This window comes from Pagrus pagrus (assembly GCF_965226575.1).
Source record: "Pagrus pagrus genome assembly, chromosome: 1".
Lineage (NCBI taxonomy): Eukaryota > Metazoa > Chordata > Actinopteri > Spariformes > Sparidae > Pagrus > Pagrus pagrus.
This window is the reverse complement of record NC_140185.1, coordinates 26,943,331-26,960,030: the sequence shown is the minus strand read 5'-3', so window position 1 is coordinate 26,960,030 and position 16,700 is coordinate 26,943,331. Positions and strand designations below refer to the sequence as shown.

At 38.7% G+C, this 16,700-nt stretch overlaps 1 protein-coding gene across 3 annotated transcripts in view; it reads left to right on the top strand.

The window, feature by feature from the left end:
• LOC311273248 (CUB and sushi domain-containing protein 1-like) overlaps nt 1-16,700 on the top strand; it is a 396,934-nt gene that overhangs the window by 246,193 nt on the left and 134,041 nt on the right. For all 3 annotated transcript variants that reach the window (XM_084380198.1, XM_084380197.1, XM_084380199.1), the window contains 4 exons: nt 8,631-8,734; nt 9,066-9,178; nt 13,334-13,516; nt 13,733-13,918. In XM_084380198.1, coding sequence (XP_084236324.1) covers nt 8,631-8,734; nt 9,066-9,178; nt 13,334-13,516; nt 13,733-13,918 — 586 coding nt within the window. The remainder of the gene's footprint in view (nt 1-8,630; nt 8,735-9,065; nt 9,179-13,333; nt 13,517-13,732; nt 13,919-16,700) is intronic.

Sequence of the window (16,700 nt, the reverse complement as noted above, 5' to 3'; positions counted from 1 at the left end):
TTGCTCAAGCTGTTACACGATGAAAACATAATGCCCAATATCCCGTGCATTATCATAATGGTATGAGCAGGGTTTCTGTTATAAAATATTGGTGCCCATCCACATGTCCTCAAAGATTTCAAAATCTCCGACATATGGGAGAAATTCCTGTCAGATAGTATCTATGTTTATTAAGCTTGAAAACAATTCATGGAGCTCGCTGATGCCATGCATCACCAAGCCAAAGCATCTATATTTGAGGGCCTGAGAGTGAGACTCAAATATCAACTGTCTTTCTCCAGAATTGCATACTCCACCTTTAGTACAACTGAAATCGTGCTTAGAGGAAATTATTCTTGATGGACATTATGAGCAAGACATGTCGGATATGTTGAACTTCAGCAGATTTTCTTGATGTCAACAGTAATTACCAGATAATAGAAACCTTGCCACAACTTTGAAGATTTTTTTTAATTTATTTTTTTCAGCTAAAAGTTGCAATATGTTAGAATTGGCCACCTGTCGAAATCATACTTTAAACAACTCCAAACATAGCCGCTAACTGCTGCAACTGTAGCTGTCATTAGCTAGTAAGCTCAGTTAACCATGCAAATAGTGTTTTTTTTGCTAACTCTGCCTCGACTGGGAGCTCAGAGCACAGAGGGGAGTGCTGTTGTTGTTTACGAAAATGGGAAGGGACTAGCTGGTTAGCATTCTAACTTCAATAGATATCTCTGCAACTGAATACATTGACATATTTGACAAAACATCAACATTTTTTTTTAAATTCTGTTAACAATTTAAATTTGTTTACATTTTAAACTAAAAGTTGTTGCAACTTTGGAAGATTTCAGCATTTTTTCAGAGAGCACAATGTTATCAAGACCAAACAGAAGGCCAAAAACAAGTTGTAATAAACCCTACTTTCCCTCAATATCATGGGACTACAAATCTGAATTTATCCTCTGAGCTGCTACGTGTTATTTTGTGTTACTGTACGCTTAAGCTTGGACACTACCTACTGTATATTCTCTCAAACTGTTATGTCTTGTTGCAGTGGTAGGACTTAATTGCTGGTACTGCGAGATACTGTGTAATTTCTGGATCACTACAAATTATACAACATACACCTTGTAGCTCAGTGAGGGCATTGATCACATAGACTGAACAAAAGGCATCAGTAAAGTGCCGGGTAAATAACCATCAGTGTCCATGGTAATGGAAAGACATTCACCAATAGCTGCCTAATTAGCACATTATCTCAATTCAAGGCTTTTTGCTAGTCTGGCTTTTGACTGTAATTTGGCAGTCTGTCTGACCATAATTCACTGTATTAGCTCTCATTCATTCTCATTAGGCTCTCATTCCTGAACCTTACACCTCTTTACCAAAGGGGGCTGTCCACGGTGATGCATGGATGTCCCAAAGTCATGCTTTATAGTTTTGTGCACTGGCTTCTTCTAATGGTGGTAATACATGAATTACATCTTATTTAAGAGCTGTAAGGTAATTCTGGCATAAAGCCTCAACCCACACTCAATTATCGTCAGGTAGCTATCTGCTGTATCACAGTTTATAATTCAGTTTCCACAGAGCTGTCGCACAGCTGTTGCTTAAACCCAGTTTGCAGTTTATTTTCATAAACTGTCCAGCCAACAGGTCAACAGCACTCAAAGGTGCTGTAATCGCTCGACAAGGGAGTTATTTCAGCAGACAGCAACCGTTTGCTTTTTTACCACTTAAAGCAAAGGTCACCTCGGGGTAGGAATGCAACACATAAACATGGCACATCTGGGTACTTTGAGGGCACAGCCAACAGGCTAGCATCCGCACCAGTCTATTTTAAAATGGACTGGTACTTGATCCGTTCCCTGTTTCCACACGCAGAATCACTTGTCAGAACATATAACAACACAGAGACTCAACAATTGCGCTAAAAAACATTGACATATAAAACCCAAGATGCTGTAATCACTGCAACTGCTGCACCCTTGAAACCATTATATCATAGTGCAGATGTAATGATTATTACATGCATCACCTGTGTGGGAATTACTCTCTCATGGCCAGATCTCAAGCAATTCAGCCATTCTTTATTTTATCTTTTCATCTGTATGACCTTTTTTTTCCTATTTTCACTGAGCTGAGATCAAGTGGATGTGCTAACATCTTGATTACGTGCATTCATTCCCAGGATGTCAATCACTATGGTTAGATTTCTCGACCGTACATCACATGCTTTATTTCCCTTTATGAGCTTCTTTCTGAAGCAGAAAAAGTTCGCCACGTTCTTCAATTACAGAGAAAGGTGTTTAGATCTGAGGGAGGCGCATTGGCTCTGGACAGACAGACCTGGGGACAATTAGCAGACCCAGACTTCTATCTATTGTTTTAATTTTCTCCCTGTGCTGTTCTGAGTTTCCCCTTTGGTGATCCTGTTTCCTCACACAGTCCAAAGACATGCAGGTCAGGTAGACTGTAAATGAGTGATCTCATATCTGTCAACCCTGTGATTGCCCGGCCATCTGTCTAGGTCGCTCTCTGCCCTCTGGTCAGTGCACACTGAGACAGACTCTGTACCTCAGGACCGTGAAAAACAATAAACATGTAAAGAAAAGCAATGAATGTTTGCTCGAGGCCTTTACACAATGAGCGCAGCAAATTCACACCTCGATTTATTTTAATGAGAGCCTTGCAATAGACAATGGGAACCACCCACATAACAATTAGTACAACAGACATAACTTCTGAAACATTTTATGACTCTAGAAATCACAGTCTGTCTACTACAACTAATGAGTTGACCCTACAGCTAAACTTCTCCAGTAGCTCATATACTCAACTGTAGTGGACTGCATAGGGCTATGGCATTGGAACCCGTACTGGCCACCAGCTTGTAAAGGCTTTTAACTGCTCATCTAAATGAACTGTTAGGAATGTAAGAGCAGTGGCTATTTATGCATCCTGCTGTTATGTTTTCCCCTCATTGCCCAGCTGCGTGGTGTGTATCCATCGTAAAATTCACTGTAGCTGCAAGATGCAGCGCACTGTAAAAATTATTTATAACGCTCTCTTGAGCTGCAATGAGGAGCAAAATGCTTAAAATAGTCTGATTAGATTTGTGATGACTTGCTCATAAGAAATTGACTTTAGAATGAAAAAAAAAAAAATGCGTTAATAAGAGTACTCTGATAATTTATCAATTACAGGCATTACATTTTCTGTGACTGATTGCGTTGTGAAAAGAACTTTCTCAGGCATGAAAAGTGTGCTTTGGGTCATGTCCTCAAGCAGGATTTTGTGTTATTCTACTTGTTTAATTGGCTGAAAGGCTAAAAGTAATGTATTGGAAAACGGCCTCAAACTGCCTTTGTGGCAACTCACCAATGACTCAACATAGCTGCATAATCTCAGCAAGGGAATTCTCCTGCACTCTGTTTTCAGGACAGCTGTACCCTGCCTGTACTACTTCTGACAGGGGGTCACCTCAGTACATAGTTTCAACTTTTTCTTGACAGTTTATTTTTGACTCAGGGTAGTAGAGATGCATTCACGCTCAAGTGACATAATACACCTCTCTTAAATCCAAGTCCTGTTGGGCCTAGAGCAGAATAGAGTTTGTCACTCTGACTCCACCCCTGTTGAGATCTTTTTTCTTTTCTTTTCTTTTAATTAACAGCATTGTGTTATTAGGCGTGGTCCTCTCAATCAGTGTGGATGGGAAGTGACAATATTGATGAAACAAGTGTTCCAACAGAATTATTTTGCCTCACTTATCAGCCTCGTGTGCTCAATCTTAGACCTTCCAAGTTTGTAGTCATCAGCCGAGCTCAGTTTACTGATGTCATTTCTGGGCACTTCAGTGTTTAAATTATTTAACCTCTCGTCATTTGGCATTGCCAACTTGTAAAAATGCGCAATCTAGCTTAAAAATATTGGATTTTCCATTTTGATTTCACTATCATGCCCAGAAATTTGGGCCTTGAATGAATTGGTGACTGAATTGCACACATACATTCTCTTACTATACACCATCACTGCCAGGCACAATTTGTAAACACACTTTTTTTGTTGGAAGATAATGTACGAACATGCCATTCTGTCATCTCAAAAGCTGTACTAGGTAAATGCCCTAACTTTCTTAAAGATGCAATTTGTTTTGCCATAATTGTTACATTTACAGTGGGTCAGTTGAGAGGTCGATCAAATCCAGAGTGAAAACATTGGCTGTGGTGTTCTTTTCGAAATCACTGTGACTTGAGGAACATAGCCTGTTTGTTGTACTTTTGTTGGGTGTGATAGTAATAAGGAGGTTGGTGTTACTGCCACGGGGATGGAAAACCTATACTCTTGTGTACTACCCTTGGCAGGGGTCACCTCAGCTTATTCTGTAGTTGAAATGGCTGACTGAACATAATTCATTAGAAGTGCGCCAAGTGTTGACATTTTAACAGGGCCCAAATCAAATCTTATTTTTTAGAAGAACCTCTGGGCAGCACAACAGCATAGCATAGGTATGGTAGAAACACTACCCCCTGACCATGGAGAGGACCCAAGTGTAAATAACTGTAAAAGAAGAACCAGATGATAGAAGACGATAACCAGAGACTAACCAAAATACTGTAGAGAATCATCTGATCCTTAATTTCTTTGAGCAGGAAAATGGATTTATATTTATGTGCTAATTTCTTCCCACCGTTGCTGCCCAGCAGTGACTCAGCATTGCTGCAGCCTCTGCTCAACGAGGGAATTCAAGAACTAGTCCATCCAATTATGGCGGTGTGTTCTCCTGCACTACTCTGACGTGAGGTCACAACAGTGAGGGCAAGATCTGAAGGCATAATGTAGTATTCCAGTTTCAAGATTTTTTTTTTTTCTGGGGCAGTGGAGGGTGCATCTCGGGGCAGGCATGCAACCTATTATTTTTCTTCATTACTGTTCACATAATCGCAATGGGTACAGTTTGCGCTGCATGTGGTCTTAATAAGAGTGTTGACTGACACTGACCAGCAACAAAGTATGTCTTTGATTGTTTGACTTGAGTGGCAGCACATATTTTCTGAGAATTTAGGGTGAGAGTATAAAAGAAATACCACCATCAGTTTCACTCAGCTGTGAGCATTAGGAGACCCTAGAATTCACGGCACTACGATTTTTACTGGCTGACTGACTGAAGGTATTTCAGTGCAGGTTTAGATTATACACTGCTCTCAATGTTTAAATAGCCTATTGAGCTGCTTTTAGTTGCTCTGCTGCTTGCTAGTGCTTATCCCGTCAAACAGCGTCCACCATTAAACAGAAACACTGCTTTTTTTTTTTCTTTTCTGATCTTGGACCTGTACGATACCAAATTTGAATATAAGAAACTCCTGAAATACTGGTAAGTACTACAGAAACTAAATTGAAATACTGTGATGAAATCAAATAACAAATACAGAACTGGAGTACTTAAACTAAAGGCCAAATTGTGTTCATTGGCAACACTGTTAGTCTGAAAATTTGTAAAGACCTTGATTACACTTTTTTGTACTTTATTCTTTCTGTCTTGGTTATTTCCTCTCTTTCTTTCTTTCTTTCTTTCTTTCTTTCTTTGCTTTCGAAAATAAAGAAGCCAATCTAATGTAGTTTGGAGTTGCCGGCTGCTCTTAATGTCTTTCTAAATGGGCCTATTTGGATCTATTGAAGAGCACTGAGCTTCTTGCTAATGACCTTAGTGTGATAACGCTTCAGTTCCTTCCTCTAAGTCTACTGATACTATGCAATCTGCCTTGACTGTCTAGGCACACACATACACACAAACATATAAATAAAGACAGGCACACAGAGGCACAAAAATCCAATCTGTGCTCACACGTTCAGTGAAACAGGTGTGACTGAGCATCATTCTGCTTCTGTTGTTAAGACAGATATACCTAAGAAAATCAGCTGCTATATTTGGACACAAAAGCAGTTTCTGTTTCTGCTTCTGTTCTGCTTCACTCCCTTTCTTTATGACCACAAGCTGCTGTGCAATCAACAACAACCTTAACATCTCATACACAACATATAGGCTGCAACAACAGCTCGTTTTTTACTCTTCTTGGTTCGAATGTTATGTTTCACCTGGAAAGCCCAACTAATATCACAGTCGTCCATTGTGCAGTTGAAAACCAGGCTTAAGTGTTTTTCAAATGTATTCATATTATTTTATGATTGAAAGGAATACACACAATTTGCATTAGTGATGTCCTTAAATCTCCAAGCCTCTGAATGGACTGGTGCTGTTCACAGGTTTAATCCAAAAATACAAAATATATATTTCTCCCTTTTGAGTATGGATTCTATTAGGAAAAGAAAGCACTGGACGTGCAATTTACCGACAAGATGTGTAAGCTGTAGCAGAAAAAAAAAATCAACTTGCTTGAAAATGTGTGTGTGCCTGTAAGTGTGTATTTCTGTTCATGTACATGTAGTAACTGACTGGCAGTCTTTAACTGTCTTTTAAAAAAATGATCACACTAATACCTTGACTGATGTTTGACAGCCAATAAATGGCTTCTGTATCCACCATAATACCCAGGTATTTGATAATACTCAGGTTTTTGATCAGCACTATTACTGAAGGATAATATATTTTGTCCTGAGGAAATGGTTAAGAAATGTCTAAAGATTTTAAAAGTGAAGATAATGTATCTTTAAAGAAACCACAGAAACCCATATAGTCTTCAGTGCAAAAGATAAAACAAAAACACAAAAAGCACAATGGTTTATTAATGCTCCCTGTGATTTGTTGTTAGCCAGGAGTTAATACCTCACAGTGTTGTTTTGCATCTTTTTCCCATTATTTGTAGCCATTTTGGAAAGACTAAAGATTGCCAGAGGCTACAACATTCAGTGTACAGTATAATAAGATAGTAAAATTCTTTGAACAAGTATGACTCATATTTATTGAGGTGCATTTTGAATGTAAGTTACTGATGTAAAAAATAAGCATGTTTGTTTCTTTTACATATTAGCCTGTTTGGATATCAGTTGTAGAGGTTGTGTAAGTGTGTGTGCATGGATGCATTGCATATGAATACAGATTTATACAGTTATACGTGCCTTCTTTGCCATTCCTATCATTATGGCAGTTAATCCCTCCATATCCTTTTACATTATTTGAACATTTGCTCGCCATTTTTATTTTTGACAAAGCACGGGCAACGGCTTAGCTATGCATTGCTGATTCTGGCGTGTTGAAATGATTTCTACATCCTTATCACCTGCAGTAACATTTTTCTTCACTGTAGCGTGATTTGCTGTGTGATGGATTCTCATCCACAATATCACATGCTCATGGTTCATTTAAGTCCTCTAATACACCAGAAAGTCACTGTTTGGGACCAGCTGCTTTCTCTTATATTTTCTGAACACAGCAGAGGTCTGCCGTCACCCATTCTGTCAGGGATATGATCTACAGCTAATAAATAATGGACAAGCAGCAAATAATAGAATACCAGTATTACGGCATTTTAGAGGGCACAGTAGATTGATGATGTGGTGCTGTATGCATGCAACTACAGCCATGAACGTGCCTGTGAGTAAGGCATTTAACACTCAATTTCAACAGCAGGAGGGTGTTTGCAGGGTGCAGTGTGCATAGCTCCCAGAGGTGATTTGTGAAACTTTGAATGTAAAGGAGCATGCTGTCAAATAAAAGCAACTACTTTCAGAGTTTTGTTGTTTTGCTTTGCTCCCTTTCATTAAATATGGACTATTTTGAAAAACTAATATGTCACTGTCAAATTAATTGCCATAGCTTTGGCATAGCAGCTTTAATTAAGTATGATCATGGTCACAGCCAAGAACACTGGATGTCTCTCTCTCGTGCTTGTTTTGTCATTAGTAAACCAAGATTTTGCAGTAGAATATTTCCTCCCACATTTGTTGTCTCCTGCTACAAAGAGTTTATGGCTCTGCCGTTATCATCGCTTTTACTCTTTTAACTTATTAATTTATGTTTATGTTTCATAAACAGGATGACTTGTGTGCTCTCTCCATTGTATGATTCATTTCACATTCTCTGATACTAGAGGTCCCCTAGAAATCCTGGGTTTGATGATACTATCAGTTTTCAAATACAGTTTTTTTTATGTTGTTTTTGAAGATTGAATGCGTACGCAGATTCAGAGTACTGAAGGATATAGTGCTATGTGAGTGCAACACAATTGTTCCACTCATAAAGTTGAGCACTTAACTGTGTAGATATTTTAAACTTTAGGATTGTTTGGACTGGGATAATAAAAGTCTGGTTCAGAATTTCTCCTCGAAATGATTTCTTCGTATTTGATTAGAACAGTCACAAGGTCCTGATGAGACACTGTCTCAGAAGCTGTTGGTCTTTTCAAAAGATCTTAATTGTTTACATAATAAAACTTTATAATAGATGTTTTTATCTTCATTAATATGAAACCAATAACATCATACTACACTTTGATCGCTCTACAGGCAGCGGTGTGTTTCAATACTATATATACATTTGAACTGTAAGGATGAAAACAAATGGAGATCATCCCTGCAAGAACTGATAACAAATCTCTGACTTTGCATTTGTCTGTATTCTTACGTTTTTTTGTGTTCTGTGCTTAAAACAGTTTTAATGTTTTCTTTTTATTATTTTGTTTTTCTAGGTGATAAAGCTGTCATTTGAGGAGTTTGACCTGGAAAGAGGATATGACACATTAACTGTGGGAGATGGAGGGAAGATTGGTGACACTCGGAGGGTACTCTACGTGTAAGCACCACTTAATGTATATGTTCTGGCCTGTGCTATTGACAATATTGATATGCAACACTAGGTGAGGTGGCAAACTGGAGACACATGGATGCAAACTGGCAGATACACATTATGCAGTCTACTGTATTTTAGATTACGTTATCACTTTATGAAGTTTTGATGGTACACTCAACTGCAAGTACTGTATGTATATGTTATTTAAGGTATGTAAATAATTAAAATATCTTTTAATTCAATAGAAATAGAAAGTTATAAACCAGTAATGCTTATCAACAATTTTTGTTAATGTGTATGTTTTCTTCTGTTTAATGTGCGTGTGTGTGTGTAGACTAACTGGCTCCAGTGTTCCTGACCTCATCGTCAGCTTATCCAATCAGATGTGGCTACACCTGCAGTCTGACGACACAATCGGTTCTGCAGGGTTCAAGGCTGTCTATGAAGGTATGGGCTCATTTACAATGAATACAACAGTTTTCACTCAAAGTTTTCGGCCACTTCACTTTCTCCCTCCTTCTCTTTGTCTCTGAAACACACACACGCACTCACACAGATATATGCTCACATAATGGAGTGTGAAAGTCATGCCGCTGCTGATGTGGGGATTCAGTAGTAAACACAACTGTTGGTTGTCCGCCCTTGTCTATACATGTGAGTGTGTGTGCGACTGTGCATTGCGAGAAGGTAATAAATGAATTATGAGTCAATCAGTCGATCGTTTTGCTTGGTTATTTTTCATATTATGCCAAAGCTGACACTGATAGAGAGATAAAGATGGTGACAGTCACAGTGAGTGAAGGTGAGAGGGAGAGATATAGATGTTCCTCTAAATACTTATTATTTGGAACAATCCATTTATTATATTTATATATTTGATTACATACTGCATCTTACCGTGCCCATGCAGCTCTTTAAATCGATTTGAGCCAAATGTGAGTGAACTAAATTGAATTCACTTGAGACAAAGCGGTGAGACAGGTAGAGAGAGAGAGGTAATTTGATAAACATAGAGACAGAGGAAGAGGGACAACAAGAAATTGACAGAGTGGGACAGAAGGAGACCAAATGACAAATTGAGTGAGAAGAAATAAACTGTCTCAGAGAGACCGAGAGTGTGCAAGAGAGAGAGGGATGAAGGTTGCACTCTTGGTTCTGCTTAGCTACTGATTCAATGATGTTGCTGACAGTGTTGTCCAGGGTCAGTTACTGTGCAAGGGAAGCAGCATAGTTTAGCTACAGAAAGGTGTGTGTGTGTGTGTGTGTGTGTGTGTGTGTGTGAGTATGTATGCACGCAATTGCATGCATGCAGCTCTAACTGTAAGCAGCTGATGTTAAACATAATGTGTCTTTGGTTCAACAGGAGGCTAAGATGGTGCTTAACAACAGCAAGGGTCTTTTTCCTGTATACAACTTGGCTTAAGTGGTCAGAAACACTGAGCTTTAGCTACTACAGTACCTACCTCTGATACCGTACATTTCAGGACACATACACGACAAATATGACAATGTGAAAGTGACAAAGAAAGACAGAAACAAACAAACAATTGGTACTTAATGACCTCTAGATGATCTTGTAGTTTCAGTTTTTCCCCCAGGATAACTGAACAACTGCCTGTGGTGTGTTTTGTGTGTGTGTGTGTGTGTGTGTGTGTGTGTGTGTGTGTGTGTGTGTGTGTGTGTGTGTGTGTGTGTGTGTGTGTGTGTGTGTGTGTGTGTGTGTGTGTGTGTGTGTGTCCTTGCATGTGATGCTGTCACATTGTATATTGTCACCATGTTAACCACTCTGATCTGTGTTACCCCCTGAGTGCTCTTAGGTTTTCAGCCCTGCAGGGAAACCCAACACGTGTGTGTGCGTGTGTGCGTGTAGCTGTCTTGTTTTTGAATGCTGTCATGTTACACTTGTTAACCACTGCAGCTCTCTCTGTGTGTGTATGTGCACTTGGGGAAAGGAGAGAGTGAGTTAATATCATAAATGCAAACACAACCCATTATGATAATTGAAGCTTTCAGTGAAATCCTGCTGCCAAGTTGTCAGGCTGATGGCAATCGGTTTCGAAAGAGTAACGATGTAAATAATGTTTTTTGTTGTTGTTTTTTTTACTCAAAAGAATGAAAATGAGCATTAAATGTCTTGAAGATTATTCTATACAATTATCTGTATCAGTATGCAAGAGCAGTGCTTCCTGATACCATCCTTATAGCTTTATTGCAGATTTAAAACCTTTATGTTGACTCGACTTTGCAAAAGTCAACCTCTAAACACAGTGATTGCTGTTTCGAACCTTCAGCAATCTCTAGTTTTACACAAGCAGTTGGATTCTGAACCCTTTCAGCATGAAGCTGTGTCACCATGTGATGATGTAACTTTATCAGAAAACTTAAGATTTTAATTTGTTTACTATGATTGATTACTTATATCAAAAAGTTTGAATTCTCTGACAGTTGATATGATTCATATGAGCATAAACGGCTGTTTTTGGGCTCATCATACGTCAAACTGCTGCACCTGGGTAGAGCCACACAGTGTAGACGAGAGAGCCAAACATGCCATCTCTGCTGTGGACGTTTTTATTTTACAGTTTCAGAGCAAGACAAGATGATTGTATTTTGCCATACATGTTCCACAAAGGTTCAGAGAGGAGAGTTACATCACAACAAATCTTTTTAGAGCTATGGAATATTAAATCATTCAACTTTCACCACTACACCTTAGCCTTCCTCACCTTCAGGTGTGCAAAAGGTCAAGAACTTCTTTTGAAATATAAAGAACGTAAAATAATCAGTTAACTTATTGCTATTGGCCGGGAGAAGCAGGTAGTTATTGGTTATTGGTATCAACTGAAAAAAAAGATTACTTTCTATTATATGTGACTGTTGACTTAAAAAATGATACAATGTTGTTTTGAGTGTCAAATCTACATTCTGCACTTTAAAAATTCAAACTTCGAAAGAAAGGAAAGAAATAAATGACAAAAGAATCAAGAGAAAGAACAAACTAAAAAAAGACGAAGAATGACTGAGGGAGGCAGTTACCATAATGACAGACTTACCAGGGGCTCAAGATCGCTGATATCCATCCTGACACTCGTCAGCTGTGTGACAGCTAGCTGTAGGCCACACAGGCACGCACACACACACTCAATCCTGTCACTTCTTTGAGTATTTTTATTCTTGTGGGGCATACCTCCCTCCCAACCGATGGTAAAAGTGTAGCACACACACACACTCAATCCTGCCACTTCTTTAAGTATTTTATTCTTGTGGGGTATACCTCCCTCCAAACAGATAGTAAAAGTGTAGAATACACACACATACACACACACACACACGCTCACCTTGAGATGTATTTGCCCAAAGCGAATCCAGGAGCATGGTGGAGCATGTGTTACAAGATGACAGACGTCTGGTAGAATGTCAAATTTTAAAGGAGGCGAGCAAGGGAAGAGCAGTGGATATGAACACGCTGTCATTAAGAAGAAGGGGATAAAAAAAATATGGGTGACAAAATCGATGGAATATGATTGCAGACCAGTTTGGCAGTACTGCTAATGTGACACTCATGCCAATAAAGCACAGCGTATTGAATCAGATTGAGAGAGTGGGAGCGATAAGAAGAAAGTAGAGCACAGTGGGAGAGAAGAGACAGTTAAGGGAAGTGGTCTTATTTTATACAATGTCACAAACATCAGTGTTGCTGTCTTCGATTTTAACCTCCTGCTGGCTACAAAAGCACACATGGATCAGTGTGTGTTTCCTACCTGTGTGCCTCCACTTGTTGTTTTGCTTTTCACAATTAACGCTGAATTACACTACAATTACCTTGATGACAATTATCTGTGAGACGGGAAACAATAAAATGAATAGCTCATAGGCTGGGTTTCATTTCTTATCAAAGCAATTTAAAATAATAGACTCTAGACATGTTTATTTATTTATTTTTTGCTTCTTCACACAGACTATGTTAACATTGCTGCTAGTCTTTCATTTACAATTTTGCTGCTTTTATAATTTGTCCACTTCTGACAATCCTGACTGCTGTCAGCTCTCTGCCATAAACAGTAGCATTAATTTTAGATATGGCTCCTCTCATCTAGGGAAAGATCTGTTTGCAATCTGCAGACTCATTCAAATATACACCGACATTAATAACAACCCTTACCATATATCTCTCTCTACTGTACATATGGTATGTCTATGCACGGGCCGGCTTTGTAGAGCTCACAAGTTGTAGATAGATCTTCTTTGGCCCCTTTGCATGGATCAATATCAGATTCAAAATTCTGCTGCCTACTACTTTTATTTGATATTTTTCCTGATTCCTGAGTCCAAAAACGGTTGAAAAAGGTGACTAGGATGTATAATTGGCCACCTTTGGACTCTAAAATAGAAATGAGAATAAACACAGCTTCATCACTATAAACACCACATGCAGAATGCTCAGATATTCATATCTAAAAATCAATGTATGCATGTTACTGCCATTTAACCCCACCTCACAAACAACATCACACAACGCCTAATCTGAATGTCACCATGTCACATGTTGACATTGATAATCAGCATAAAAACATGGCTGTCTGCACCTCATGTGTGTCACAGAGATCGAACGAGGAGGTTGTGGTGATCCCGGGGTGCCAGCATTTGGTCGGCGTAGCGGTGATCGCTTTCAACACAGTGATGTGCTGACCTTCTTTTGCCAGTCGGCCTTTGAACTAGTGGGAGAGAAGACTATCACATGCCAGCATAATAACCAGTGGTCTGGCAATAAACCCAGTTGTATCTGTAAGTACACATTTATATGTTTATATATTTTAATGTGTGTTAGATGTTTTTCTGTTTGCCTTTTAAAATTACTTTTGTATTATCTTTCTTTTTTCCTTCTTACTCAGTGCTATATCTATCTATCTGTGCCTTTCTGGTTGCATTTGTGCCTAATTACCTATCAACTTAATCTTCCTTCCTTCCTGCCTTTCCTCCTTTGTTCCTTCCTGTTTGTAGTCTCATGCTTCTTCAACTTCACGGCTCCATCAGGGACTATATTGTCCCCAAACTACCCAGAGGAGTATGGAAACAACCTGAACTGTGTGTGGTTGATTATCTCTGAACCGGGGAGCCGCATTCATCTTCTGTTCTCCGACTTTGACCTGGAGCCACAGTTCGACTGGTTGGTGGTCAAAGATGAAGGTAATTATATCTTAATATTTCACCACATTTTTGAAAATGTAGTTTCTAAATGAAGACCTCGGGATATGGATATGCAAATTATGTATCTTTTAAAAGTAAAATTAAAATTAAAGAGAATTTTGGATTGAATTTTCTGGCTGGCTGGCTGGCTGGCTAGATGGATGGATGGATGCATGCAATGTTTTGTTATTGTTTTTCACTTTTCCACGACACGCAGAACGCAGGGCAATTATTGGTAGATCGCTGTTCCCCATTGCAATAAAGGTTATTGATTTCGACTGAATCATACAAAGCCCTGGTTTGACTGGCTGGTCATTAAAGATGAAGTTATGTTTAACTGACTGGCTGTAAACCTGTCGCTCTGCAGGGATGTTATTTTGAAGCTGCGTGTTGAAAAATGCAGGGCAATTAGGGCTCTTGCACTGGGCAAACTGATATTGAAGTTGTTGCTTCAAAGGCCTTTAGTTGCTGTCACGTGGAAAACAGAGTGTGAGTCTTCTTTTCAGAAATTGAGACAAAAATAGTGACTCTGTAACTGACATCTCTCGAAATGAATTACGATTGTCAAATCTTGTGATATTTATTGTCTAAAAGATCTGTTTGTAAACTTCATATTTAGATTAAAAAAGTAAAAAAAGTGCTGTTCAGTGACATAAGAAATATTGCCCCAAAAACCTTGGGAAAAAATGAATTATAAGTCAAGTGATAGCCACAACCGTATTTATTTAAGTGACAAAGTACGACACCAAGGCCAGCGACCAACAATGAACATAACATTCAGGATAAATAGGATGCAGCATAAAGGGACTTGAACTCAGTATCGTTTTATAACCCAAGTGTTAAATGACAAATAAATGAACTTTTACCTTAACTCTTACCTTTATCTTTATTCACTAATATTGCACCCATTAAGTGGTTATTGATTGATCTTTAGAAGGTTAACTTGTGTATAAGTGTGGGCAGTTAACACTCTGCTCTTTATAATCACAAAATATTTTTATGAATCAATTTCAACTTAAAGGGTGCACTACACTTCTCAACAGAGCAACAGATGAGAAAATCAGTTTAAAACTCAAAAACAAAACTTAGCACTGCAATGATAGTTAAATTAAGAAAATGTTTTTTAAAAAAAAGCATATTTAGGAAGTTATTTGAATATGCAGCGGTAACAACATATAACCAAATCAGTTCTCGAGTGTTGCTCATTCATCACTGATTGATTTGCATTGTCTAGTATTCTGTCCTTATGTCACACATTTGAATATAAAACATTTGGATCCTTATTATCAGTTTTGCAGTAACACAGCCACTGTGGTGATCCAAAGTCCACTCTAATGCGTTTAAAAATGCACACATAATCAAAAGAGTTGCTTTAGTCCAGGAAAAAATAAATCTCATCCCACTGCAATAAGATAAAAGTTTCTCTGCATTAGAAAAATACCCACAAGCTCTTCCATTCAGCTATAAATGTGACCTTGACACTCATGACTTTCATTTCTTTTCATTCCTGCATAATACGACATTGAAATACAAACAATTGACAAGCAAAAGTGAACAGAGCTACCGCGGTAATAACACAAAAATCTCAAGATCTGGGATACAGTAGCATGAAATCCAGCCCAATAAAATCTGATAAAACTACAAGATACGCTTCTGAACACAATTCATAGTAAATGGTTAACATAATCATAAAGCCATTGTTGTCATCGAATACAAAAGAACACAGTGATAGACTATTACAAAAGGCTTTTCTCTAAATCTCTCCCCTTAGATGAGACAACGCAAGGACTATGTCACCCTTTGAGCTATTGTCACGTTGATTTTCTTTCCACTCCTGGTCTCTTGCCTATCAATGCTTAGTTAATGAGTACGTGAAAGAGCTTTTGGATTGCTGGAGAACAAAGAGACTGGCACTTTGCAACTCAGTCGCTGTGTAGGATAATTGAGTCTAAATGCATGGGTTCCAAACCTCTAAGTCAAGGAGAAAATAAAAAGAAAACTTTCTGTGCGAGTGTTAGTGAAGAATTTCACTATTTAAATTACTGAAGCTCCTTTTCTGTCCCTTGCAGGGTTGTCAACTCACACCCCTTTTCCCCGCACCTTTTGTAGTTAGAATCACAAAAGGATTTTTAATATTAATTTCAATAGAGTGAGTGTGCTTAACAGTGTAATCTAAAAAGCATACTGAAGTGGATCATACTGACTGTTCTCTGACATGTTTAAAGGATTGCATCTTGCCTTTTGAAGAGGTAGGTCTCACTGTGGGATTGCATATGTCGCAGCACATAAACAAGTGCATACAACAGCAACTTAATGCAACTTTTACACCTTTGCTCTGTATGTGAATGTATTACCAAGAGCGCAATTAGAGTCAGATTTTGAAAAAAACATGATTATGGATGCCAGATGGTGAGTTTGAGCATCACTAAAACGACAGAGGTCCTTGAATTTTTGAGAGTGGCGTCCTCAAAGGTAATCAATAAACAGACCAGAACACGAGGCGAACACATCAAACCATTTGCCATGTGGGTAGATGGCCCTTAGCGGATGAACGCGGGAAATGTCAGGTGGGATAAGGCCATAATGAATAATCACCAGCGCTGCTTCTTCTACCCATGCAAACCTGCAGGTGTTTTCTGATGAATCACATTTCCTGCTGCAACACCAATCTGCTAGACTCCTGGTGGGCCATCAACAACAACAAGCATTGTGTTAGTGCTGGCAGTAGCTGAAGTCGTGCATGCCAATAGCTCACATGTATAATCACCAATCACACTCAAAA